At 47.1% G+C, this 27,977-nt stretch overlaps 1 protein-coding gene across 5 annotated transcripts in view; it reads right to left on the bottom strand.

The window, feature by feature from the left end:
* The window catches only part of cacna2d3a (calcium channel, voltage-dependent, alpha 2/delta subunit 3a), a 1,093,156-nt gene that overhangs the window by 562,932 nt on the left and 502,247 nt on the right, over positions 1-27,977 (bottom strand). For all 5 annotated transcript variants that reach the window (XM_038812776.1, XM_038812778.1, XM_038812775.1 and 2 more), the window contains 3 exons: positions 27,650-27,710; positions 27,411-27,561; positions 25,416-25,490 (listed from right to left, as the gene is read on the bottom strand). In XM_038812776.1, the coding sequence (XP_038668704.1) occupies positions 25,416-25,490; positions 27,411-27,561; positions 27,650-27,710 (287 nt within the window). The remainder of the gene's footprint in view (positions 1-25,415; positions 25,491-27,410; positions 27,562-27,649; positions 27,711-27,977) is intronic.

Below are 27,977 nucleotides of genomic sequence, written 5' to 3'. Positions count from 1 at the left end.
AGAGGTAGCATCTAAAGCACCAACCAGATGCTCCGGGTTCACGTCCAACGCCAGTGTGGTGATATGCATCACTGTAGATACACAAGGGGTTAATGTAAATACACGTAGACTAGATAGACACTAGAGGGAGCACCAGAGACATGACACACAGACACTCAACCAATAGGTCAGTAAGATAGGACACGACCAATGGGCATTCACGATACACACAGAGGTGACACTACCACAGGGGGGCATTACACCAACCCAGATATAAAGGCCACAGCACACATGGGGCGCGATTCTCCGCTAATGCGGAGAATCGTAAAGGCTGCCGTGAAACTGGCCGTGTTTCACGGCAGCCTCCGTGCCCCCTCCCGGGACCCAATTCTCCCCCCCGGGCGGGGCTAGCAGCGCGGCCCCGTGAAGCACGGCATCGCGGGCTTAGCGACCGTCGCTAAGCCCGCGCGCCAAGCGTTACGGCGGGTGACGCGCACGATGACGTCAGCCGCGCATGTGTGGATTGGACGGCTCCAACCCGCACATGCGCGGGTGACGTCATCACGCATATGCGTCAAACCCGCGCATGCGCAGGCCGTCATGTCCATCAGCCGACCCGCGAACTGATCCTGCGGGGCGGAGGAGGAACAAAAGTGCGCGGGTATCGGACCCACTGCCCGCGATCGGTGGGCACCGATCGCGGGCCCATGCCACCCTTGGCACAGCCATGGTGCGGCCGTGCCAATTGGTGCCATGGTTGTCCGGAACGGCACTTTGCGGCCGTTTTCACGAACAGTGAGAGCAGGTGTGTTTGTGTTCGTGAAAATGGCCGTAAAGGCCTGGGAACTCGGCCCATCGTCCTCCCGCTATTCTCCGACCTGTCGTGGGCAGCGGAGAATCGCGCCCATGATCTCTCTCTTTCCAGTGGAGACACTCAGTGAGTACAGACACAGGGTTGATTGAACATCACACCCACCATGTGGATTGTAGCAGACTGGTTCGTCAGTCTGAGTAGCTATAGAAGGATTAACAGTAGAGGCGAATCCGAGTAGGAGAATTGTTAATAGTTTAATAAATGTGTTGAAGCTATCGCCATGTCTGCACCTTCCTTTGTCAGAGTGAACATCAAGGAAGCAGCTTATGCTACGTCAAGAGCAAAACAAAACAGCCAGGACTTGTTGGCCAGAGAAACAGCGTTCATAACGCGGTTCAGCGAGCTGATAATCAGCTCGGGAATCCTTCCACCACTTCTTCACTGTCCCCCAAAGTGTGTAACGGTGCAAGTCTAGGGAGGGTAAAGGAACAAAGGGATATCAGAGTACAAATACATCAGTCACTGTAGGTTGTAACACAGGTGAGCAAGGCCATAACTATGCAAAGCAAGCATTGGTTTTTATTTCTAGGGGGATAGAATTGAACATTGGAGAAGTTATGCTAAACCTGTATTGAACCTTGATAAGAGCACACTTCCATTATTGCCTACAGTTCCGGGTGGCATACTATAAAAACAATATAGAGGGACTGGAGAGAGTGCAGAGCAGATTCACAAGGATGACATCAGAAATGGGTGGGCATACACCAAAAAAGGATTGACCCTGAGTTTCTTCTGTCTTGAAAAAAGAAGGCTGAGGGGCGACCTTCTAGAGGTCTTTAAAATTATTAACGCTTTATAGAGTGGATACAGAGAGTGGGGAAGAATATAACCAGAGGCCATCGATATAAGAAATTAAATATGGAATTCAGAGGACACCTCTAGAGTTTTGAGAATGTGGAACTTGCTACCACAGGGAATGGTGAAGCGAACAGTAGACGTACATCTAAGGGAAAGCTGAACAACGATGTGAGTTAGAAGAGAAAATTGGGTTAGAATGATAGATTTGGATGAGAAAAAACAGGAGGCATCTTGAGTTTCATGCCTATCTCCCAAATAATCCAATCACTGATGGCTTCACATTGCTCCAATCACAAAGATTACTGTTATAACGATCCATCTCCCTGTAAGTCTTGCCAAATACGAACTCCCCTGCAAAGGGGTGGAGAGTCTGAGAACATTCAGGATTGGGATCTGTATAAGTCGGCTAGGTATGGAACCGACAGAGTAGACCCGGCTGAGATCTGATGTATATTGTAATTATAATTGCCTTGCAATAAACCAAGTTTTCTTTTGATCAACTCGGTTTGTACTTGTTTGTGGCCTACTAAAATTGTTGGCTTCCATCTCCTCGGTGCCGACAGACACTGGAGTTCCAGGGTGTGGAGTGACCCAGACTATAGATAAATAAGGTGGGGGGGGGGGGGGGGGGGGGGGGTGGGGTAGGGTTTTGGAGAGCCGGAGGGGGGGGGGTGTTGAGGCGAGAGGGATGCAAGGAGTTCGGCAGCAAGGATTTCTGGGCTTTCCAGCCAAGAACCTAATTCTGGAGGAGGTGAAATTGTGGCAGGGTCCAGGTAGGCCACATCCTGACCTTCCTGCCTCCAGGCTTGCCACCAGTAAGAGCAGAAGATTTCGACCAAGTCTCATTCGCCCATCACTTCGATACTTGTCTCCCAATGCCTGACATTTAAAATCTCACAGAAAATGATGGAAATACTTATCAGGCCTGGCAGTATCTATGAGCAATAGAGTTAACGGAGTGAATTTATAGGCTGTGGTGTCGGCCTGCTCACTGTCTGCAGAGCTCACGGTATCCTGACTGCCGGGTTCTAATGAAGCTCAACACAAACTTCAACAGCAGCTCATTGTTCAATGAGGAATTTTAACATCCTTCCATACTCAACAATGAACTCAACAATTTCATTTCGTAACGTCAGACCCCATTGTGTTTCTTTTTTTTTCTGGTTCGGTTTCACCCTCTTTCCCCTTGTTTTGGCTTTTAGTGACATCTGTTCATCTGTCTGTCATTCACACCTCCTCTGGACCAGGCTAATGAATTGGGTGATCAGCCATGATCATAACGAATGGCGGAGCGGGCTCGAAGGGCCTCCTGCTCCTATTTTCTATGTTTCCACCTCTGTAAGCTGGTCCAATCCTGTGAACCCCTCTTGAATTCTCCATTATTTTTCATCCTGGCCTCTAGCTCCCTTTCCCTTCCCTTGCTCCACTACCAAAGTGAACACGGGAAAAATTGGATAAAGCCAGAAAACAGGCACAGGGGCCACAATATGTGACTAAATGACACTCATTCCTTCAGTGCAGCCTATTAACTTCAATGCAATAGTGGGCAGCCCAATGTTAAACATGGCATTGAGTGATTGCATGAAATGTAAGGGTACAAATCCATTTTTTATACTTTTCCTTCACCCGAAAAGATTAGTTGTAGGTATCCCCAATACTGTTGAAGTACTGTTCGAATGTCCATTCACTTCTACAGGTCTATCTGTGTCAGTTGGTCTGGTCTTGTGACTAGTGTTTCCACTTCACTCTCCCACCATTAATAATAAGTGCTGTTTTTGTTTTTATTCTTAGAAAAGGTAATATTATTCCTGATTTATTGCTTGTGGATCACTTTGTGCATGAAGTAATTTATATGCAGTGCCATCTGTATTCTTTTTTGTTCTCATAGACTTGATTCAATAAAAATATGGGCGGGATTTTCTGATCCTGAGACGTAAATGCCGTCGCATTTCTCGACGGCGTCAACATGCCCTCAGGAGCAGCGATTCTGACCCCTACAGGGGGCGTGGGTCTGCACATGCGCGGTGGCTCCCTTCTCCACACCGGCCCCGACGCAAGATGGCGTAGGGCTACAGGGGCCGGCGCGGAACAAAAGAGGACCCCAGCCCGAGAGGCCGGCCCGCCGATCGGTAGGTCCCGTTCGCGGGCCAGGCCACAGTGGAAGCCCCCTCCCCGGGTCGCTCATGTACGCATGCATGCCAAGGTCCCACCGAGTAAGACCACATGTGGACAGCGCCGGCGGGACTCGGATTTTTTGCATGGCCGCTTGGCCCATCCCGGGTTGAGAATAACCGGGGGGGGGGGACCGCATAGAGCAGACCCCGGCTGACACCACGCTGATCGCGCTGGTGCCAATGGCGCTGTTTTTCTGCTCTCCGGTGAATCAACAGACCGATGTCAATGCGGCGTTAGGCGGTGTCGCGCGATTCGCGCCCGTCCCAGCGATTCTCCGGCCCGGCCTGGGCTGAGAGAATCCCGCCCTCAGGGTGCCATTAACAAGTGGCCTGCCAAGTGACCTGTCTGATAACTGAGGAAACTTTCTTAATTGAAGAACCTCACTCCTGCTAGTTGTGTTTTTCTAATGTGAGCCGGTGAGACTCTGACTTGCCATTTGAAATGTGGGGTGGTGTTCAGTGGTATCTTGCCAAATTTGTCTTTTTTATGAGTGGGGGTATTGCCATTAGTGGGGGAGGGAGGGAGAGTTTGTCTGCCTACTCAGACACAGTGGGCAGGATTCTCTAATAATGGGGCTATGTCCCCATGTCTGTGTGAAAACCGGCGCCAACGACTCCAGCATCAACTGGCCCGAATTCTCACCTTTCTACGGGCTAGGTTGGCTCCGGGGTGGTCATCGAAGCTCCAACCGACACGGAACGGCCTGTGCAAGTTTGCGCATGCGCGGAACGGCTGGTGTATTTCCACGTATGCGCGGGGGTTCCCTTCTCCATGCTGGCCTCGGGGCAATATGGCAGAGCCCTACAGGGGCCCGGTGTGGAGTAAAGTAGGCCCCCATGGAACCAGCCTGCCCGCCGATCGGTAGGCATCGATCGCGGGCCAGGCCACTGTGGGGCTCCCCCCCCTTCCCCCCCCCCCCCCTGGGGTCGGTTCCCCCCCACACCCCCTCCTCCAGGACACTCACCTTCCAGGCCCTGCCACGTGGGAGGTGAGTAATCCACGCCGGCGGGACTCATCCAAACTCATCAGTCGCTCGGCCCATCGGGGCCCAGAGAATCGCCCGGGGGGGGGGCGCTGTCAACGGCCCCAGACCTGGCACCAGAGAATGGAGAAGCCAGCATCGGGGCGACGGCGCAATATTTCTTTGGGGAAAATGCTGGAATATGAGATTAGAATCATTAGGTGGTTGTTTTTGATTGGCGCAGATGCGATGGGGTTAAGGGCCTTTTCTGTGCTTTAGATCTCTATGACTCTAAGAAATTTCAAATGAAGATTAGAAAAACCCAACAACTTTATTGCCATCTTGGCAGCAGGTAAGGAAGAGGGCTTCCTGTTTGGGCCCAACGGAGGCTCCTCAGGTACTTCACCTTTGGCTTTGTATTCACCTTTTAGATTAGGGCTTTTAAACCCATCAGGGATTTTCTTTATATATTAAAAGTGCTATGGAAATGCAAGATGTTCTTTGCCTTTTCCCAGTATGGTTTGATGATCTATTTCCCGTACCAGCCTCCCCAAACAGGCGCCGGAATGTGGTGACTAGGGGCTTTTCACAGTAACTTCACTGAAGCCTACTCGTGACAATAAGCGATTTTCATTTTCATTTCATTTCATTTTCAAATGCACATTTTGGGATAGCTGGTGTAAAATGCAATGCTTAGTTCAGAGAAATGTTCGCCATTTTTGCAGCAGCTTGGTCAACTTACACACTGTGGTAAATTGAACATTTCCATAAATTACACCCCTGATATTAATTCTATTTATGAGGTTAGCCTCTTCAAGTGCAGTAGACTTAAGTATGTCATGTAGAAAATTTAGTGCATAAATTTAAATTAACTTCATGCTTCTTTTTGAAGACTATCCAAGGAAGGTTGTAATGTGAAGGGCTGCTGTTTTCAATGTTACGAGGATGTGCTTTTTAAAAATTATATATAATTTCTAATTCTCCTTTTTCTGTCTGGATTGTAAACAAACTCATAAACTGTAAATCCTATTAACCCAGCCAGAATTGCCAACGTGCATTCCACTCAAGTGGGATGAAAAGGAATGAGACACCCCAACCCCCCCCCCCCCCCCCCCCCCCCCCCCCCCCCCCCCGCCACTGATGAGTGTGGAAGATCTTATTGCCTTTCATAATGTCTTGAAATTCTTCACAGGTTTCTGAGATGAGACATCATTGAAACATAGGGCGTGATTCTCCGGAAAGATTTCTAAGTGTGGTAGCGAGTGGGAACTGCCGCGAGCTTCCTGCCGCTCAGCCCGGCGAGGTCGGCAAAGCAATGCAACATTAATTGGACCAAGTGAAGGCTCGCCAGCTGATTCACCAGTACCGCGCTCGCCAGCTTCCCCCGCTAACACGGTCGAGCAGCACTTAAAGAGCACTTGCATAGTGAACCCCACTCAGCTCGCAGCCATGGCACCGAGAAGACCGGCCCCAAAGTGTGGAGATGTGGACCTGGGGAGGCTCTTCGATGTGGCCGAGGCCAGGAGAGATGTCCAATTCCCTGAGGGTCCTGGAGGGCGAGTCACAGGGCAGCTAGTGCTGCCTGGAACAAAGTGGCAATGGCCGTCAGCTCAGGCAGCGTGACCAGGAGGACTGACCTCCAGTGTGGCAAGAAGGTCAACGACCTATACCGGGCAGCACACGTGAGTTGTTACCACCGCCCCCTGCCCCCGCCGAGATCATTCCAGTCCATGCCACAGAAGCAGCCCCCCCTCCATGTGCCCCCCATCCCTCCCCTAACCCCGCAATCCTCCTTCCCCACCCCAAACCACTGTGAACCGCACGTGCAGCTAACGATGACCTCTCCGCGTCTCCGTAGGAGAAGCTTTTCCACAATCGCTGGGAGAGGGCCCAGACTTGTGGAGGGGTGCCGGACATATGAACACTTACGTCCTTCAGGAAACAGCCCTGGAGGTGAGGGGGTTGGCCGAGGATTGGCGCACGTCGCAGAGCTGAGTGGTGGAAGGCTGCTGACTTTCAGTGAAGGGGATTGAAGATGGCCTTGGAGGATGAATTGAAAAAGACAGGGGCTGAGCAGGCACAGCTTCTAATTGCATCCCCCTGCATTCTGGACTGACCATCTCACAATCAACAGCAGGGGCACTAGTGCAATAGTAGGAGCACAAATGCCATCCTGAGAGGAGACAATAGGTTCATGTTCCACAGAGTGACCTCCATCCCAGGCCCAGCACTGCAGCAATCTGGGAATCTATTGGAGGATAGCTTGACTGCTCCCTTTGAGCACCACCATCCATTGCTATGATGACAGCCGTCTGAGTCTGTGTGACAGCAAGTTGAGATTTCATGATCTCAGTCTGTGCTGTCATTGCAACACCCAGATGCTGGGTAGTCACTGCTTGCTCTCTATCATTCTAGTCCTGCCATAACCTCCATTATAGCTGCTCCAATGATGGTGAGCGCTGCCTCCTCCATAGAGGTGAGGGCATGTAACCACACCTCTTCCCCACAAGCCAGGCATTGTTGTCTACAATGATACACCAACTTGTGCAGGGAGAGAGGGAGAAGCATGTTAGTGAGTGTGCTGCAATGTGTTTGGTTGATATGCCATCCATAGTTGAATTACTGGCAGTATATGCAAAGTGAGAGATGTGTGTATGAGATTTGCAGGAGGACAGTTAGGGTAGCCTATGAATGTGAGATTTGAGTTTTGTTTTTTAGAAACTGTTGATGGGCGAATGAGAGCACCAGGGACCGGGTTCAATTCCGGCCTTGGGTGACTGTTTGTGTGACATTTGCATGTTCTCCCTCTGTCTGCGTGGGTTTCCTCCGGGTGCTCCGATTTCCTCCCAAATTCCAAAGATGTGCCAGTTTGGTGGATTGGTCATGCTAAATTGCCCCGAAGTATCCAAAGGCTAGGTGAGATTACGAGGAAAGGGCGGGGGAGCAGGTCTAGCTGGGGTCTAGCAGACTCGATGGGCCGAATGGCCTCCTTTTGCACTGTAGGAACTCTCTGATTCTATGACTCTAACATGGTGAATTAAGCAGTATGTGAGGTTCTCCGTTTATCTGGAAGGATAAGGCGCTTAAAGACGCATTCACTGACCTTGACTGCCCTTTGAGGTCATTAAATCTAGTGACACTGTATCCAGGTCCTTGGGATAGAATGCTGACATTGACTCCAATGTCTACTTGTTCCCACTGTCTTTTCAGTGTTGGAGTGCCTTCTTATGAATGTGAACCTCTATTTCTTCTCCACCTCCAACACCACGGCTCTCCTTTTCTGTCATTTCCTCTCTTCTTTCTGCACAGAGACTCTACCCAGTCACTTCCATCACCTCCTCCTGGCAGAACACATGGTGCCTTTAAGAGGGGCAACTGGCTTTAAGCCAGCCTTGCACAAACTTGGCTGCCCTTCCATGCTGCCATTTGTGTTTACTGCTAGGATGTCCATCACTATTCTTAAATTAGCAAGCAGCACAATGTTTGTTTTGAATGGGAACAGATTCACGGGGCGGAATTCTCCGCCAAGCCTGACGCTGTCGTGAAACCCGGAGAGGATCACGACGGCGTCGGAGGCCGCTCCTGGCCCCCTATTCTCCCCCCGCCGGGGGGGGCTAGGAGGGCCGTGCCGTGAATCTCGGCCGCCGGGCCTTGTCGCTGGCGTCAAGGCCCGGCACGCCAAGAATGATGCGGCCAACGCGCCTAATGACGTCAGCCGCGCATGCGCGGGTTGGCCGGCTCCAACCCGCGCATGCGCGACTGACGTCATGACTGCTGACGGTTCAAACGCGCGCATGCGTGGTTGCCGTCTTCCCCTCCGCTGCCCCGCAAGACGTGGCGGCTTGATCTTGCGGGGCGGCGGAGGGGAAAGAGTGCGTCCCGTTGAGACGCCGGCCCGACGATCGGTGGGCACCGATCGCGGGCCAGTCCCCTCCCGAGCACGGTCGTGGTGCTCACTCCCCTCTCTGCTCCCACAAGCCACAAAACAGCTGCTGGCGTCCATGTTCATGCCGGCAGCGACCAAGTGTGGTTGCCGCCAGCGTGAACCGGTCGGGAACGGCCGGCTGCTCGGCCCATCCGGGTCGGAGAATCACGAGTCGCCATGAAAAACGGCAGCCCGCAATTCTCCGAGCGGCGTGTCGCAGACCGCAACACGCCATTTTGGGGGGGGGGGGGGAGAATCGCGGGGGGGGTGCCAGAACGGCCCTCCCGCGATTCTCCCACCCGGCGTGGGAGCGGAGAGTCGCGCCCAATCACTGTATATCGCAATCACCACTCGATTACCGGCCTAATCCAATTGTTCCCTTTAAGCTGCACCAAATGTATAAGTGCACGCTATGTACAGTACTGTTACTGGAGATCACAATGAGCTTCAAGTCTAATTAAACAAACTACCTTCGAGATTTTCAATGACGAGACCACTGCATCCACCCACTACAAACTAAGAAAGGAAACATGGAACTAGATGTCAAGGTTTGCTAGTACTCAGAAACACTATCGCAAACACTCTCAGGATCTGTGGGTCAGCACAGTGACTGTGCAGCTAGTAGCAGAAGGATACACGCTCTGTGATCGAATCCTGCAAGACTTTCATACACACTGTAAACCAATATGTTCTGGAAGAACAACTGGGGATAGATCAAGTGGGGTGGCGATCAATGGTTCATTTAACCCTCACAATTCACATTCCTAACATGGCACAGAGGATGTACATTTGCTGCGTGAAGTATTGCTAACTATTTATGCCATAATATAATCTAGCTAAATGGGCATTGATATAACTCCACTGCATACAATTATACAATAGGGTTGATGTATTTGCCACAGTGGGCTCTCTCACTGACCAGCTCACCAACTGGGAGAAAAACAAGAAGTGTTCCCCATGCAGGAAATAAAGTCACTTTGAGAGTTCCACTAATTCATTTGAAAGAAGGTCGATGTGGCCAAGGGACTCCAGCATTGCGTTTCTTTCTGCAGCTGCCAATATAATGTAATTTTTGATCTAAAGAAATGTCCTTGAAAATGATATCAAGTCCAACAAGCAGAACCTAGGAAAAGAACATGAGTATATAGTTTTATTGCATATTACTCAGAATCTGTCAGGCCAAATCCAACCCAGCTATTTACTGTCCCATCAATCTTACCCTTGATCATCAGCAGGGAGATGGAAGGGGCTGTTGGCAGTGCTATCAAGTGGCAGTCACTCAGCAATAGCATGCTCACTGATGCTCAGTTTGGGTTCCAGCAAGGCCACTCAGCTCCTGACATCATTACAGCCTTGGCCCAATCATGGAAGGCGTCCCGCAAGGATGTGTGCTCAGTCCTCTACTGTACTCCCTATACACACATGCCTGTGTGGCATGATTTAACTCCAACTCAATCTATAAGTTTGCGGATGATTCGACTGTGGTGGGCCGTATCTCAAACAATGACGAATCAGACTACAGGAGGGAGATAAATCACTTGGTTGCATGGTGTATCGAAAACAACCTCTCTCTAAATGTTGGGAAGACCAAGGAACTGATCATCGACTTCAGGAAGCGTAGCACGACACACATTCCTGTCGTCATCAATGGCTCCGAAGTGGAGATGGTCGATAGCTTTAAATTCCTGGGGGTCACCATCACCAACAGTCTGTCCTGGTCCACTCACGTTGATGCAACAGTAAAGAAAGCCCAACAACGTCTATGCTTCCGACGGAAGTTGAAGAAATTTTGCATGTCTGCATCGACTCTCACAAACTTCTACAGATGTGCGTCAGAGAGCATCCTATCCGGCTGCATCACAGTTTGGTATGGCAACTGCTCAGTCCAAGATCGCAAGAAACTGCAGAGTGTGGTGAACTCAGCCCAGCGCATCACACAAGCTTGCCACCCCCACATCGATTCTGTATACACCTCCTGCTGCCTCAGGAACGCAGACAGCATTATCAGAGACCTCTCCCACCCAGGCATTGCCTTCTTCCAGACCCGTCCATCAGGCAGAAGGTACAGAAGTCTGAAGACCCGCACGTCTAGACATAGGAACAGCTTCTTCCTACAGTTACAAGACTCCTTAACGACTCCCCCTCGGACTGATCTGTTCCCTGTAAGAATGCCCTATGCTGCTCTTGCTCATGTATTTGCTTTTCTTGGCCCCTTTTCTGCACTGTAACCAGTCACTGTTTTGTCGGTATAACATTTGTCAATGTTCTCTGTTGATTATTCTTTTAGTCTATTATGTACGTACTGTGTTCATTCCCTCGGCCGCAGAAAAATACTTTTTACTGTACTTTGGTACATGTGACAATAAATCAAAATCAAATAAAATCAAAATCAAAAGAGGTAAACTTAAGAGGTGAAATGTGAGTGACTGCCCTTGACATCAAAGCAGCATTTGATCGAATGTGTCATCAAGGAGCCCGAGCAAAACTTTTCAATGGGAATTAGGAGGCAACTCCCAATTGGTTGGAGTCACAAAAGTCAGGGGTGTGATGGCATACTCTCCACTTGCCTGGATGAGTGCAGCTCCAACAACAATCGAGCAGCCTGACACCATCCAGGGCAAAGCAGCCCACTTGATTGGCACCCCATTCACCAACTTAAACATTCAGGGCGGAATTCTCCGCAGGGGGCCGAATTCGTGAAGGCCGTCGTGAACTCGGCCGAGGTTCACGACGGCCTCGGAGCCCACTCCCGGCACCTAATTCACCCCCACCAGGGGGGCTAGGAGCGGGCCTCCGTCTTTCTCGGCAGCGACCTCGACACGTTGAGAATGTGAAGTCATCTGCGCATGCGCGGGTTGCCGGTTCCACCCGCGCATGCGCGGATGACTTCATCGCGCAGACAGCACGAACCCGCGCATGCGCGGTGGCCGTCTTTCTCCTCAGCCGCCCGGCAAGACGTGGCGGCTTGATCTTGCTGGGTGGCGGAGGGGAAAGAGTGCGTCCGTTTTGGGCGCTGGCCCGACGATCGGTGGGCACCGATCACGGGCCTGTCCCCTCCCGAGCACAGTCGTGGTGCTCCCGTCCCAATCGGGCCCCTAGATGCCCCAAACGGGCATCTGGCTCCCATTTCACGAATGCAGCAATCAGTTGTGTTTGCCGCCGTCGTGAAACGGGCTTGAAGGGCCGGCCGCTCGGCCCATCGGGCTCGGAGAATCGGTGTTCGTCGATCTACACTGCATGCACTGCAGTGAGTTCAAGAAGGTAATTCACCAGCACCTTCTTAAAGATAAATAGGGATAGGCAATAAATGTTGGCCTAGCCAACAATGCCTACATCTCGTAAATTTAAAAACACACAATTGGCACCCTACTTATTTTAGATCAGTTGAGGTTGCACATTTTCCTAATACAGATATTTAAAATAAACATAATTAGGAAACTGTGAACATATTTTATATAACTTTTTACATATTTGAAAAGCCTTGTGAAGGTCTTGAGCTTTGGGGTGTTGTAACTGGCGTTATCACACAAACCATCAAATGTACAATCTAAATCACAAATTTCAGATAGTTTGGACTGTCTTACAGTAATAGCTACCCAGAAGACGTTAGAAGAATTAAAAGCAGTTCTAACTTCTGGGCAACTATAGTTCTGAACGCCCCATGGGTTTCCCCACAACCCTGGAACCCCCCACAAGGTCTCCATCACAATTAACAACATCAGTAGATCAGACTGAGCAATTTTAAAAGTCTCTATGGTGCTTCTTGTTCATCCCCTGTCAAAATAATTATTCTTATAATTACAGACGCAGTTTGGGATTCCTCCTCTCCCCTTGGGCGAAGACTGGAAAATATCACCTTTGTAATATAGTCCTTTCTTCTGTTCAATATAAGCTCTCCATTATACACACTTTCATACAGGAAATAGCTCACATTGTGCAATGTCAAGATATACTTCGGATTTTCTGCAAACATCGTACAAATATGTTGCAAATGCTAATGTTCTCGTCCTCCATGACTACAGAAATACAATGTAATTCAAATCATTTCATTAGATATGTAGCACAACCAGCGATATTGCTAAGAATGATTTGTATTGTTTGATAATGTAACATATTCATAAAATAAGCATGACAATAAGCGATTTTCAGGGGCTGGTTTAGCTCACAAGGCTAAATCGCTGGCTTTTAAAGCAGACCAAGCAGGCCAGCAGCACGGTTCGATTCCCGTACCAGCCTCCCCGGACAGGCGCTGGAATGTGGCGACTAGGGGCTTTTCACAGTAACTTCATTGAAGCCTACTCGTGACAATAAGCGATTTTCATTTCATTTTCAAATCATAGAATCATAGCATCCCTAGTGCAGAAGGAGGCCATTTGGCCCATTGGGTCTGCACCAACCCTTTGAACGACTAAACTACTTAGGCCCAAACCCCATTCCTATTCCTGCAACCCCACCCTAAAGGGCAATTTAGCATGGGCAATCCATCTAGCCTGCACATCGTTGGACTGTGGGACGAAACCGGAGCACACGGAGGAAACCCACACAGACACGGGAGAATGTGCAAATTCCACAGACAGTGACCCGAGGTTGGAATCAAACCTGGGTCCCTGGCGCTGTGAGGCAGCAGTGCTAACCACTGTGCCACCGTACAATAGCAAATAGAAAATTAATCATGCATTGCGATTTTTACTTAATATATATAAAAAGGCACAGAGCAAAATGGCCCAGATCCCCACTAGCCTTGAAAAAAACTGTTTACAAAGATGCCGCAATCTCTGTGGTGTGGATTTACTTATTCCTGGAATCAGTATAACTCCGGCACCAAGAAATCAGCAACACTGGTGTCATCAAGCAGCAAATCAAGAAGTAAAACCACTGAACTTGTTTACTTTTAATTTAAATTTTAGGGAAACAAAATAAAAGGTTGGGAAATAAACAGGGGGTTAACGGATAAGTTGCAATATCAAAAACCACAATTATCTTCCTTCTGGTCAGTCATAACCAGTTTTTCTCCTGATTCCCACTGACTTCAATTCTGCTCGGCCTCCTTGATACCACACTCGGCCAAATGCTGCCTTGATGTCAACAGTAGTTATTCTCACCTCACCCCTGGAATGCAGCTCTTTTTAATGTTTGGATCAAGGCTGGAATAAGGTCAGGGCAAATAAGTGGCAGATGGAATACAGTGTGGAAAAGTGTGAGGTTATGCAGATTGGAAGGCGAAATGGAGGCATAGACTATTTTCTAAATGGGGAGATGCTTAGGAAATCAGAAGCATATAGGGACTTGGGAGACCTTGTTCACGATTCTCTTAAGGTTAACATGCAGGTTCAGTCGGCAGTAAGGAAGGCAAATGCAATGTTAGCATTCATGTCGAGAGGGCTAGAATACAAGAGCAGGGATGTATGTCTGAGGCTGCATGAGGCTCTGGTCAGACTCCATTTGGAGTATTGTGAGCAGTTTTCGGCCCCGTGCCCAAGGAAGGATGCGCTGGCATTGGAGAGGAGGTTCACAAGAATAATCCCTGGAATGAAGAGCTTGTCGTATGAGTAACGGTTGAGGACTCTGGGTCTGTACTCGTTGGTGTTTAGCAGGATGATGGGAGGGATCTTATTGCAATTTACAGGATATTCCGAGGCCTGGGGAGAGTGGACGTTGGGAGACTGTTTCCACTTGTAGGAAAAACTAGAAGCAGAGACACAATCTCAGACTAAAGATCCTTTAAAATAGAGGCGAGGAGGAATTTCTTCAGCCAGAGCGTGGTGAATCTGTGGAACTCTTTGCCGCAGAAGGCTATGGAGGCCAAATCACTGAGTGTCTTTAAAACAGAGATAAATAGATTCATTTTTTAAAAATTTAGAGAGCCCAATTCATTTTTTCCAATTAAGGGGCAATTTAGCTTGGCCAATCCACCTAGCCGGCACATCTTTGGCTTGTGGGGGCGAAACCCATGCAAACACAGGGAGAATGTGCAAACTCCACACGGACAGTGACCCAGAGCCGGGATCGAACCTGGGATCTTGGCGCCATGAGGCGGTAGTGCTAACCACTGTGCCATCGTGCTGCCCAAGAGATAGATAGATTCTTGATCAATAAGGGGATCAGGGGTTATGGGGAGAAGGCAGGAGAATGGGAATGAGAGAAATATCAGCCATGATTGAATGGCGGAGCAGACTCGATGGGCCGAGTGGCCTAATTCTGCTCCTATGTCTTATGGTCTTATGGTCTTAGGATCCAAGTGGCCCTGGCAGAACCCAAATGAAGCATTGGTGAGCAGATTGTTAGTGAATGAGTGAGGCTTGATAGCACTGTCGATGATACCCTCCATTATGTTGCTGATGATGGAGAGCAGACTCATGAAGTGGTAATTGGCAGGATTGGATTTGTCCTGCTTTCCTGGCACTTACCAATGTTATTGCTGGACTGAAACAACTTGGCTCGTGATGCAGCTATTTCTGGAGTTCACAAATGTTGTCAGGACCCTTTGATATTTGCAGTACCTCCAGTCATTTCTTGATATTCGTGTGGAATGATTCAAATTAGTTGAAGATTGCTATCTGTGATGATGGGGCTTCGGGAGGAGGCCAAGATGGATCATCCACTCAGAACTTCTAGCTAAAAGCAGCTGCAAACAGTTCAGCCTTGCCTTTTGCAATGATACGCTGATCTTCCTCGTCATTAAGTATGGGGATGTACGTGGAGCCTCCTCCTGATTTAATGGGCGGCACGGTAGCACAGTGGTTAGCACTGCTGCTTCAAGGTTCCCCGGTTCGATTCCTGGCTTGGGTCACTGTCTGTGCGGAGTCTGTCTGTTCTCCCTGTGTCTGCGTGGGTTTCCTCCGGGTGCTCCGGTTTCCTCTCACAAGTCCAGAAAGACGTGCTGTTCGGTGAATTGGACATTCTGAGTTCCCCCTCAGTGTACCCAAACAGGCGCCGGAGTGTGGCGACTTGGGGATTTTCACCGTAACTTCATTGCAATGTTAATAATAATGTGACAATAATAAAGATTATTATTATTATCATCACCATTCAAAATTGGATGTGGCAAGATTGCAGAGCATTCATCTGAATCATAGGTTGCAGGATGGCTCAGCTCTATCCATTACTTGTTATTTCTGCTGTTTAGCCTGCATATAGTCCTGTGTTGTAGTTCACTAGTTTGTCAGCTCATTTTTAGGTACAATTGGCGCCGCTCCTGCAATGCTTTCTTAATCTCCTCATTGTTCTCTGTCTCAATGGTAATGTTCCAGTGGGATATGCCAGGACTTGAGGATGAAGGTTGTAGTTAAATATAATTCTGCTGCTTCTGATCACCCACAGGACCTCCTCATGGGTGTCCAGATTAAGTTGTTAGTTCTGTCCCCAAAGCTATTTTTCCATACACATACGGGATTTGCTTTCACATATAACTAAGGAATGTTGGTTGTTAGTCTCTTCATAGGAAGAAGCACCATGCGCCATTAACAATCAACAGGAACACATGAATGCTGCAATTTCTTCAGTGGAGATAACGGTCGTTCAAGAGGTTTAGTGAATTAATAGCAAAGCTGCGATTATCAGTTTACTCATGAATAATCTGGAAATTAACCTCTTGACCATGTTAACCAGCAGGAAATGTAACTGGAAATTTCAGGTTGGCTGTGGCTGAAAATGGAACAATATTACAAAATGTAGTTGGAAGGGGGAGTGCCGCTGTAGCTGGGGTGTATTATTCAAAAGGTAGAACACATTGTTTGCAATATAATTAGCACTTTGAAGGAGAAGTGACTGCTAATTCTAAGTATAATTATCTCCTACTGATCCTGGCAGTCCGATGCACCGCTGTCTGGTCAGCTGGTCTGCCAAAACTCCAGCAGGCTCATGAACCTCTTGCCTTTTGCAATGATACGCTGATCTTCCTCGTCATTAAGTATGGGGATGTATGTGGAGCCTCCTCCTGATTTAATGGGCGGCACGGTAGCACAGTGGTTAGCACTGCTGCTTCAAGGTTCCCCGGTTCGATTCCCGGCTGGATTGTGCCATGCTAAATTGCCCGTAGTGTAAGGTAAATGAGGGGATTTTTGGGTTACGGGTATACGGGTTACGTGGGTTTAAGTAGGGTGATCATTGCTCGGCACAACATCGAGGGCCGAAGGGCCTGTTCTGTGCTGTACTGTTCTATGTTCTATGTTCTATGAACCAGAATATTGGGGCAGTTTCTGCTTTGATTATTATTGGAAGTGCGTGATGCTGCATTGAGTACTCCCTCCATGGGAACAGGGCACCTGTATAATCCATCCAGTTTAAACAAGGTCAAAGCAAAGCATGCAAATGGGAACGTTCTTCTAAAATACCTAATCTTGAGGCTGTGCTGGATGTGCATGTGGAATGTGGAATTTTAAAAGTACTTGTCCCGGGAGATCACAAAAATCACAGGATTCATAGAATACCTACACTGCAGAAGGAGGGCATGTGTCCCATCGAGTCAGCACCGACCCTTGGAAACAGCCCCACTGTGCCACCGTCCCGCCCCATTTTAAGAAAAAATTTAAAGTACCCAATTCTTTTTTTCCATTTAGGGGGCAATTCCGCCTGGCCAATTCATCTACCCTGCACATCTGTGGGTTGTGGGGGGTGAGACCCATGCAGACACGGGGGAGAATGTGCAAACTCCACATGGACTGTGACCCAGGGCCAGGATCGAACCTGGGTCCCTGGCGCTGTAAGGCAGCAGTGTTAACCACTGCACCATCTTGCCACCCATCACTAACATTATTTTTTTCCCCTGCAATCACTGACCTTATTGATAAGGGGTAAGCTGTTTACCATCTAGGTATGTCGATTGAAAACTTTAGAACTATCAATTGGAAACCATTGGAAAAGGTCAAATTTTAATTACACTAAGTCATCTACCATTACTTAAGAGTTATTGGTCATCGAAGCAATACTCAATACAGAGGGGACTCCCACCAACCTTAATCAGTATGGAACAAAACAAGCCTGTGATGATATTACGCGTTGTTCCTGTCTCCCACACCTCTCATGGGAAAGCTTCTTGATATTAAGTAGTACAAATCCAGACTTTTAACACAAATTTAACTTTTCTTTTTAGCAGAAGGACTGTTCCAAAACTTGTCTCGACACTCGGGAGGATACTTAAGGCATTGAATTTGGTAAATATCCTTCATTCTATCATTGCGCCCAAGAATTAGAGAACTTGCTATCGCCATTGATTACTGATTGCAAACATCTAGCTTATTTTTCCTCCAACAAAACAACTCAGACCATCTATGACTCAGGACATTATTGTATCACAGGCTGCATCACAAGCTATTGATCCAACCACTGCTATTATATCAGGTGCCGTCATACATTTAAAAGCACTTGTGTCACAGAATGATTCTTCAAGTAAGGACAATGTAGCATATTCAGTGATGGAAGCTGCAGTTTATTAGAACATAGAACATAGAACGATACAGTGCAGTACAGGCCCTTCGGCCCTCGATGTTGCACCGACATGGAAAAAAACTAAAGGCCATCTAACCTACACTATGCCCTTATCATCCATATGCTTATCCAATAAACTTTTAAATGCCCTCAATGTTGGCGAGTTCACTACTGTTGCAGGTAGGGCATTCCACGGCCTCACCACTCTTTGCGTAAAAAACCCACCTCTGACCTCTGTCCTATATCTATTACCCCTCAATTTAAGACTATGTCCCCTCGTGCTAGCCACCTCCATCCGCGGGAGAAGGCTCTCGCTGTCCACCCTATCTAACCCTCTGATCATTTTGTATGCCTCTATTAGGTCACCTCTTAACCTTCTTCTCTCTAACGAAAACAACCTCAAGTCCATCAGCCTTTCCTCATAAGATTTTCCCTCCATACCAGGCAACATCCTGGTAAATCTCCTCTGCACCCGTTCTAAAGCTTCCACGTCCTTCCTGTAATGAGGCGACTAGAACTGTACGCAATACTCCAAATGCGGCCGTACTAGAGTTTTGTACAACTGCAACATGACCTCATGGCTCCGGACCTCAATCCCTCTACCAATAAAGGCCAACACACCATAGGCCTTCTTCACAACCCTATCAACCTTAGCGTACCTTCACACCCACACTTTTTTTATTCTTTGGCGAATAGTAGGGGAAGCAGCCCCGAGTTGATTATTGGCCCGTTGAACAGTGTTAAATGCTCTTTCCTGTCATTGGACTCATACACGGATATTCTGGTCCGGGAGGGGACAAGGATGGATGGGTGGGGGGGGGGGGTCACACAGACCTCTAGCGATGGGGGGGGTCACGATGTCCGTGGGTGAGGATTGCAGGGGACCCACAACCTAACTTTGAGATCTGAGCACACTTTACAAATGGCGCCCCGATCTCTGCGGATCCAGTCTTGCTGGCATCTTAAGTTCCCCACTGCAAAGAAAATTCTAAGTGTGCGATTTTTCAATGAGAAACTCCCCAAGTTCCAAAGAAATGATTAGGTGTGGGTGAATACAGATCTGCATCATGTCCAAACACCCAGCAGGAATCACCCTGTGAAACACCCCCAAAATGACACGTGGGCGGGATTTTTCGGCTATGCCCGCCCAACAATTGGAAATTCCTGCCGGAGGTTAACGGGCCTTTACAAGGTACGCGTCCCGTCCATGACGATCTTCCAGTGGGCGTGGATGAAAAATCCAGCCCCTAGTCATTTTTGGGGTGAAATGTACCCCACATCTGGAGTACTGTGAGCAGTTTTGGTCCTCTTACTTAAGGAAAGGTATTATTTTATTGTAGGCGGTTCAGAGAAGGTTCACCAGGATGATCCCCGTTATGGGGGGATTATCTCATAAACAAAGGTTAAACAGGTTGGGACTCTACTCGTTGGAATTTAGAAGAATGAGAGATGATCTCATTGAAAGGATTCCGAAAAGGCTTGACAGGGTAAAGGCTGAGATCCCCTCATAGGAGAATAAAGGGTGCCGATTTAAGATTGAATTGTGGAGGAATTTCTTCTCTCAGATGGGTTCCATGAAAAAGGTTGAGAGTCTTTGGAACTCTTTGCCTCAGAGAGCTGTGGGGGCAGAGTCCTTGGGTATATTTAAGGCTCAGATAGATAGATTCTTGATCCGTCAGGGAATCAAGAGTTACGGGGAAACAGCAGGAAAGTTGACATGAGAAATGTTGGATCAGCCATGATCCTATTGAATGGCGGAGCAGGCTCGAGGGGACAAATGGCCTACTCATGTTCCTATTTCTTATGGTCTTATAAATGGTGTTAAACGGAGACTGACTAATGCTTTTGGGGGCCCTGCGCACTTCCTATTTGCACCACATGGGGCACCACATGATGCTCCGCCTCCTGGTGGCCCACCCCCAAGATGCCGAGCCCCATCCACAATGATGCCCATGCCTCTTGCTGCCCAGCCCAGCCATTTCACTCTCAGCCCTGCTCCCTGGCTGGCCTTTGGTTCTGGTAGAGTTGTCCTGTTCCCACCACCATTACTCCCCGATTCACCGAGACACAACGCCAGCGCTTACCTGGCCTTCTTCGCACCTCCCGACTGCTGTTCAGCTCGACTCCCTCTCGGATGTTAGGGCCTCAAGTCTCGATGGCTGTGTGTGCTCCCAGCTGGCTGCCTGGTTGCTGCTAGCTATCTCGTCTAGCCTCTGCTCTCTCTCACCCTCGTTGTCTGGTCCATCTGCTGCCCAACACAGCCCTCTCTCTCAACTCTGCCTGGCTGACCTCTGGCTCTGGTTGAGTCATCCTGCTCGCACTGGCCATTGCTCCCCGATTCCCTGAGACATGACGCTGGTGCTTCTCTGGCCTTCATCGCAACTCCCGACTGCTGCTCAGCTCCTGATTGGCTGCCTGGCTATCTGGCCTAATGACCTTTGTTCTTTTTGGTTGGTTTCCCACACAATCTCCTCAACCTTGGCCTAGAAGTCGAGTGGGCCTAGGTGGGCTGCACTTTTGGAAAGTCAGTGCAGACTTGCAGGGATTCTATGAAGTTATGGGAAGTCCACCAGCTTTTCCTCAGCTGGAATACCATAAGGGCCATAACCTTTGTTTTTTTTTTACCTGTTTGATTGATTGTTGCAGTTTTCCTATAGATGTTGGTTCACCGATGGATTCCATCACAAGGTATGGAGGGATAACCTGGAGAGAATCACTGCCATGGTTGAGGAGTTGTTGAAAATGTTCTTTCCAACATTGATGGATGGCATTATCATCCTTAAGAGATAAAGACCATCCTGTGAGTGAAGGGGATTTGATCTATTTCACCTTGGTCTACAGATGGCCCTGATGGCTTCACAAAAAACTTTGAATGTCATGATCGTCAGAATATTGTTCGATGTGTGGGCTTTCTTTTCCCATCACTTGCCCTTTATCCTCAGGATTTGTCCTTGGGTGTCAGACCTGATTTGTTGGAATGCAGCCTACCTGACTTGTGACCTTGCGTTGTTCTACCAGACAATGAAAGCTGCTTGCTTTGTTCCAGGAGGATATATTTCGGCACCATTTGCGTCAAATCAGTTCTGGTGACGACAATGCTCAAAACCAGCAGTCTGGACATGGGAGTCCAGTACAGCTGACTTTATGTGACCCACTGTTCTGAAATTGAGTTGGATGTGTGAAGATTTTCAAGATTGAGCTGCACTTGGTCTCCTTGAATCTCATCACATTGATGATTGGGTGGGGATTGCGACCAATCATTCCAAATGGAGACAATTTTCCATCAAGCTGCATCATGCTTTGAGTCCAAGCGTCTTAGTGGTGAGGCAGGGTGGCGGCAGAGAAGGAAAGAAAAGGAAGAAAATCCTGCATTTTGGATCCCGCGATTCATGGGCATCCTGCCCCATATGCTCAAAGATCGAGAATTGGCCTGTTCAGTCACACAAAGTTCGCGACCCTGCGTAAACACCATCCTTGAATTGAGAGACAGCCACCAACGTCGACTCCAATAAGCCTATTTAAATTGTTTTATATCTATTAGAAGCATACGATGACAGTAAATGGTAGCACCAGTTTAGAAAACAACTTACCCTTGCTTAGCTACTTCAGAAGGGCCAACAAGGCTTAATCATAAGCGAAAAAGGTGAACACCTTTACTTAAAGGCTTGCCAAAATCTGAAATAGTTGATATTACATTTCAGATGTCAATTAATAGCCGATCTGTTATTTCCCCTTTGATGTCACAAACCAGGAAATATAAGTAAGCCGTGTGATAAAATATAACAAGGGGATTTTAATCCAATGGTTTTATTTCCCATGTTATCATTTGAAAAGGTAACATTGTCACAATAAAGGTGCAATTTCAAAATATTTCTTCTTAACTGAACTTTAAAGCACTAATCATGGAGGTTTAAAATGACACATTCAAATAAATCTAAATCTTAATTCTACACATCAAAGTAAAGTGAATGAAGTAAGATCAAGGCTATCGCGACATAGTGCTCTTTGCATTTTAATTTGAAAATGCAAACTACTTTGGATTTGAACTTTTCAGTTTCGACATTTAGTACAAATTCAGCTGAATTAATCACCACCTTCAAGGTATGAATACTCATTTGCATTTATCCTAAATCTGAATTGAACATACTACATAACCAACAGAATATTCCGTAAACAATAGCCATTGTCTGCAAAACTAAACCACCCAGATATTTCTGAAATGTGTGTCTATAATTTGATTGATATATATTTTTTCCAATATACCACACATCCGACTTATAATTCTCCGGTAATTAACTACAGATTATCTCTGAAGACCTGCAGTAATTATGTCAGAAAACCCTTTAATACCCATCTCTGAATGTCATGATGCTGCGCTCTCCTTTGCCAATTTACTTATCACAGAAAGCCACAAAGGATTAAAGTGACTTTGGAAATTATGCCATAATTTTAATTGCATTTGTTACATAAAAGATGCGCTTCTGTTCAAGCAATATCACAATAAATATGTGCATGGCTGCTTGGTCTTGTAAAATCTCCTGACAAAAATCATTCAGGTGAACCAATGAGAGCTTTAACCTTAACCAAATAAACAAACATTCGGACAGTGTTTCCTGGGCAAATGAACCGTGAGATGTGACATGTTACTGAACCACAATAATCAGGAAGCACCAGTTTGACTCCCTGACCAATGCTGAGTTAGCTTTCTTTCAGCTTCGGTGCAGGTTGTAGCATGACAGTGTCCTTCTATACTGCAGACTATACTGTAGTCTTTATTGTCATTTGATGGCCTCTGCTAGAAAGTGTGCATTCGGACATGTTCTGATGGCATTTTAAGGCTCAGCTACAATGGAAAAACATAAAAATTCAGTGAGCTCACACAAGGCAAATAGCAAATAGTCCTTTGAATAAGTAACCAAAGGGCCGCTGGTCTCTCTGTAGCTCAGCATAAGCCACAACCTAAAGGGAAAGGGGAAAAAATGGGAGCAAAGTCAGGGGAGAGAGTAGTTGGAGGGGGTAACATGGCACAATTCCAGCTTCTGAGTCAGGCAGCTACGATTGAAGCGACACTCCGGATTTGATTGCAGTCTCATTTAACAGTTTAAGTTAGTGCTGAGGAAGAGCACTCTGCATTCTGGGAGGTGTGTCTTTTTTGAGACCTTTAACCAATGCCATAATTGCCCATTCATGTAGATATAAAATAAATTGTGATCCTATTTGGAGAAGATAGCTCTTCTGCCAAAATTCCTCCTTCAAATAAACTATCAATTAAAAAAGATTAAGTGATAATTTATCTAATTTGCAGATTGTGGGGCATTTCACTGTTCAAATTGGTTTATGTATTTGCCTACATTAGAACTTTGACTGCATTTCAAAAATCCATTGATTGTAATTTGACATCCTGAGGAGTTAACAAGATACTATGGGGGGCAGAGGTTTCCCAGCTGCGGTGGGTGGATTCAACGGGAAATCCCATTGACGTAGAAGGACCAGAAGATCCGGCCATCAACCAATGGCGGGCCACCTCCCACCACCCAGAAGCACACTGCGGGGGGGGGGGGGGGGGGGGGGGGGGAATCCCTCCACCCTCGATATAAATGCAAGGACATTTTTCTATTTTAAAATCAAGATTGAACAGAATAATTGTAAGGCTGTGATCTCATTTTAGGATTCATTCGGCAACAAAAGGGAGCTGCTTTTAAACGTTCCCTCACCACTCACTCCCAGTCAACACACAAGCATGGCAGCGCGCAGACCTGCTCCTCGGTTGGCGATGCCGACCTGAGAGGTTTCTGGGTGCAGTGGAGGTGAGACGGGACAGACTGTTCCCTGAGGGGCCTGGGATATAGTGTCAGCGGTTGTCAGTGCGGGCAGCATGACCAGGAGGACTGCCGTACAATGTAGGAAGAAGACCAATGACCCTCCGCCGAGCTGCAAGGGTAAGTTACCGCCTCTCTCCTGCCAGAGCTCTCGGTTCCGCCTGCCACCCCTCAAATTCCCAACCCCTCCCCAACAAATCGCTGGCTGACACCTCGGACCCTCCCCACATCCGATCTTTATGCCTGTCACTCAGCAACCCCTGGCACCCACCAGCACAACCCTTTCATGTCCAGTTGTGATGCCCACACATGCCACCTGCAATAGACCCGCTCCCCCGATCCATCAAGCATGAGGCTTACAATACCCTTTCTTTGTCCCTGGAGGAGAGGATAGTCCATAATAGGTGGGAAAGGGCAAATGCGGAGGGCGGGGTACCAGAGATCCGAGTCGTCACTCCCCCCATGAGCAACGGCCCCGGAGGTCATGGGGTTGACCAACAGCGAGGTTGGCCTGCACCGAAGAGGTAAGGATCCACTGCCCCTTCACCCAGGTGACCTGTCTCAAGTAAGTTAATACGAGACAAAATTATCCTTCCCTGTCACTGACCACATGTCCATTCTCTCACAGGATCTCCATTTGATAGGCTGGCCATCCGAGACATTCCCCCCCCCCCCCCCCCCCCCCCCCCCCCCCCCCACCGCCCCCCAAGAGACTGCTCAGAGGAGAGCCCGGAGGAGAGCACTTGGAGGGTGTTCATACTGTGGGAGGGTTTGTAATCATGAGCTTAGGATTTTTATTTTCATTTTAGTTGGGGTTTGGGAGTGAGCGGGGAAGGTGGGAGTCTTTGTTTGCCTTATTGCTGTTTGCTGGGCTATTTGGGTGTGGTGATGGGAGGCTGGGGGAGGAAGGGAGGGTTAGTTTTCTAACGGTGGCTGTAAACTTCTTTGTTCTGTTTTGACGGGAGACTTATCGGCCATCTTGGATGGGCCTGGTGTCGGCTCTCTTTGAGTATTTGCTGGACTGCCCCACAGGGTTGGAAAACATATAATTCCCATTGCTTTCTGTCTGGCAACACCTTGGCCAATCAAAATGTACTTGCCAATCAGTAGCCTTTTGCCCTGTTGTATCAATGTTACTGACCTTTTGAAAGTTGGCATTCTTCTGTTTGTCCTGCTGAATGTTTGACGAAAAACCTCAGCAACATGTCTCTATTCTCAACAATATTCAGGTTCTGTATGTTCAAGTGACTGTTTATTATTGTCTTATAGTGTATAGCCTTTATCATCTCTAAAACATTCATACTAACCAATGATATGATGACTGTTGTATTTTGAAGGATAATTTTGTCTCGTATTAATATTGTTATGTTAAGAACATATATGTAACCTAAACATAACCAAAATTTTGATTTGATAACACATGAACAATGATTAAATGATGTAAGCTGACTAACTTACCTCTTTGTTGTTTCTGTCTGCCTGCACTAAAGTGTCATTTATGCACGGTTCCACATAATGAAGCTCTTCATTGTACTGAGGAAGAAAACATGATAAATAATCTTTATTGTCACAAGTAGGCTTACATTAACAGCGCAATGAAGTTACTGTGAAAAGCCCCTAGCCACCACATTCCGGCACCTATTCGGGTGCATAGAGAGAGAATTCAGAATTCTCAGCCGGTACGGGAATTGAACCCGTGCTGCTGGCCTTGTTCTGCATCACAAACTAGCTGTCTAGCCCAATGAGCTAAACCAGCCCCGTTGCTACTTAATATAAAAATATTTGTTGTTGTTTCTCTTCCCGCAACTAGCGGGGCACAAGTCAGACTTTCATCTGTTCCCACAGTGAGATTTCTCCTGGAACAGGCCAGAGGCTTATAGTGTGAAGGGTGCCACACACTCCACATCAAGCAGGATGGCCAGGAGTACACTCAACCTGTTTGGCCGTGCTATAAACACACCTTCCTTGGCCAAGTTCTGGGAGTGGAGAAAACCTGGAGCTTCTGTCTCAGAGGCAGGGAGGCTCCCCACTGCACCACAAGACCTCCTCACAATTTAGAAATATAATGCTACTTAATATAAAAATATAATGCCAGTTAAGCGTTTCTAAACAAAATCACGTGTATGACTTTACTTGACCAGTGTTAATTTAAACGATTATATGAAAAGCTTAGAATTAATTATCAATGATTGATCTTTTGCACCAAATTTGTGTGTTTTTACACTAATTTAAACATCTCGCTTCTGCTCATTTTCTTACCTGGAACTAGTTTTTTTCAATTGCATTTTTGTTGTGTTTGTGTAAAGCAGTTACGCTGGAATTTAACTCAATTTTCCTCTCCCTATCCAGAATCTTCCATCCTTAGATGCTGTCTTATAATTATTTATGGTTTCTGTTACTTCTGTTGGTGTGCATTTTCTGTGACTACATGAGGCCAGATTAACGAGTTATGAATCAATTAATGAACAATTCAAGTCACTCCTCGGGAATAAATTCTTCTGGGCAATAATCTTACCCATCATGCCCATGGGCAATATTTGCTCAATTATCAAAGGTAAAACATGCACTGACCCATATGCCTACGTCAGGCAATTATCTTTAAAAACGAAATCCTTCTTCCCTTTCCACAACCATTCATATATCCCATGGCAGAAATGTTTGAAACATTGTTGATAGGACTAGAAAGTAAATCCCTGCTCTAATTCATGTTGACACTGCTGGTACAGGGCTCCACTAAAGTCTGTTACTCTCTGTTATCTTGCTCAGGTGCCCAGTCTACACATTAGGCGTGATTCCCCGGTCCCCCAGCTGCGTGTTTCTCGGCAATGTGCCGTTCTCTGGCAGCGGGATCCTCTATCCCGCCGCTTGTCAGTGGGATTTCCCGTTGAAGCCACCCCATGCTGCCGGGAAATCCATGGGCAGGGATACACTGCCGGTGGGAAAAGTGAATCACAACGGCCGGAGAATTCGGCCACAGTGCCTCCATGCTGTTCAACTAAGGTAGGCATCACAATCAATACTGTGTCTGTTCTCACCCAATGTGCACATATTTGTCCTTTACAAACAAAGTCATTTTGTGATCAAGAATGCTGGATTATACTTTCCTTGCTAGTCAAGGTGTGCTCAGACCAAATGTAGCCTACAGCAGCCACAACCAAGGTCAAATTAAACATTTAAACTGTATTATTTTGGCATATATGATTCAAAATGATTATATACGAGGGCATATACACTTACACTGAAGAGCACCTTTATCAACTGGGCCTTTGGAAGTCTTTGCTATATTCCTTCATTGTAACCATTAAGTATATATCTCCAGGATAAGTCTCACCTCATTTTCACTGGTTTCATTTGAGTCTATGAAGACTGAAACTAGGGCTTGCACTATCTAACATCCGATCATTACATCTGTGCAATCTGAGTTATATCTGTGAATAAGGCAAATATTCTTACTGCAATAATGTTGAAAAAGTCATCATCTCCAAATGTGTCCAGGATGGAAGAAACGGTTTGTTTGGCTATTGTCATGCGAAGCCCTTTCATACTTCCACTGACATCAACTAAAATGATAATGTCTTTGGGTGAAGTGGCGGCCTGAATGTACCTGCACAAAAGGAAAGGACATTTTGCATCAGTGTTCTCCAAAAAGGTTTCAAAAAGAAAACAAACAATAGCTGTAAATTATTACCTACCATTTGCGGTTTCTGCAGTCAAATGCAATTACTCCATTTTCATCGGGCTCCCATTTTACACCTATTTTCAAGGAATCAGGTAGTTTAACAAAATGAAGTGAATCAGGAGAAATGCAAATAAAAACATCTTTAGGTCTATATCTTATGAAATTTACATTTAAAAGTTTCTCTTTTCATTGTTATAATATCATTTTTATGAGCAGAATAAGATAATAATGTAACTGCGTAATTATGTAATGTCCATAACAGAAAGTGATTTCTTGCTGTTGGCTGCTTTTCAAAGAGAAACTGATGTGTTCCTTGTGCCTGGTTAACAAGCACCATTTAC

The sequence above is a fragment of the Scyliorhinus canicula genome, chromosome 11 (genome assembly GCF_902713615.1).
Source record: "Scyliorhinus canicula chromosome 11, sScyCan1.1, whole genome shotgun sequence".
NCBI lineage: Eukaryota > Metazoa > Chordata > Chondrichthyes > Carcharhiniformes > Scyliorhinidae > Scyliorhinus > Scyliorhinus canicula.
This window is presented reverse-complemented; position numbering and strand designations above follow the sequence as displayed.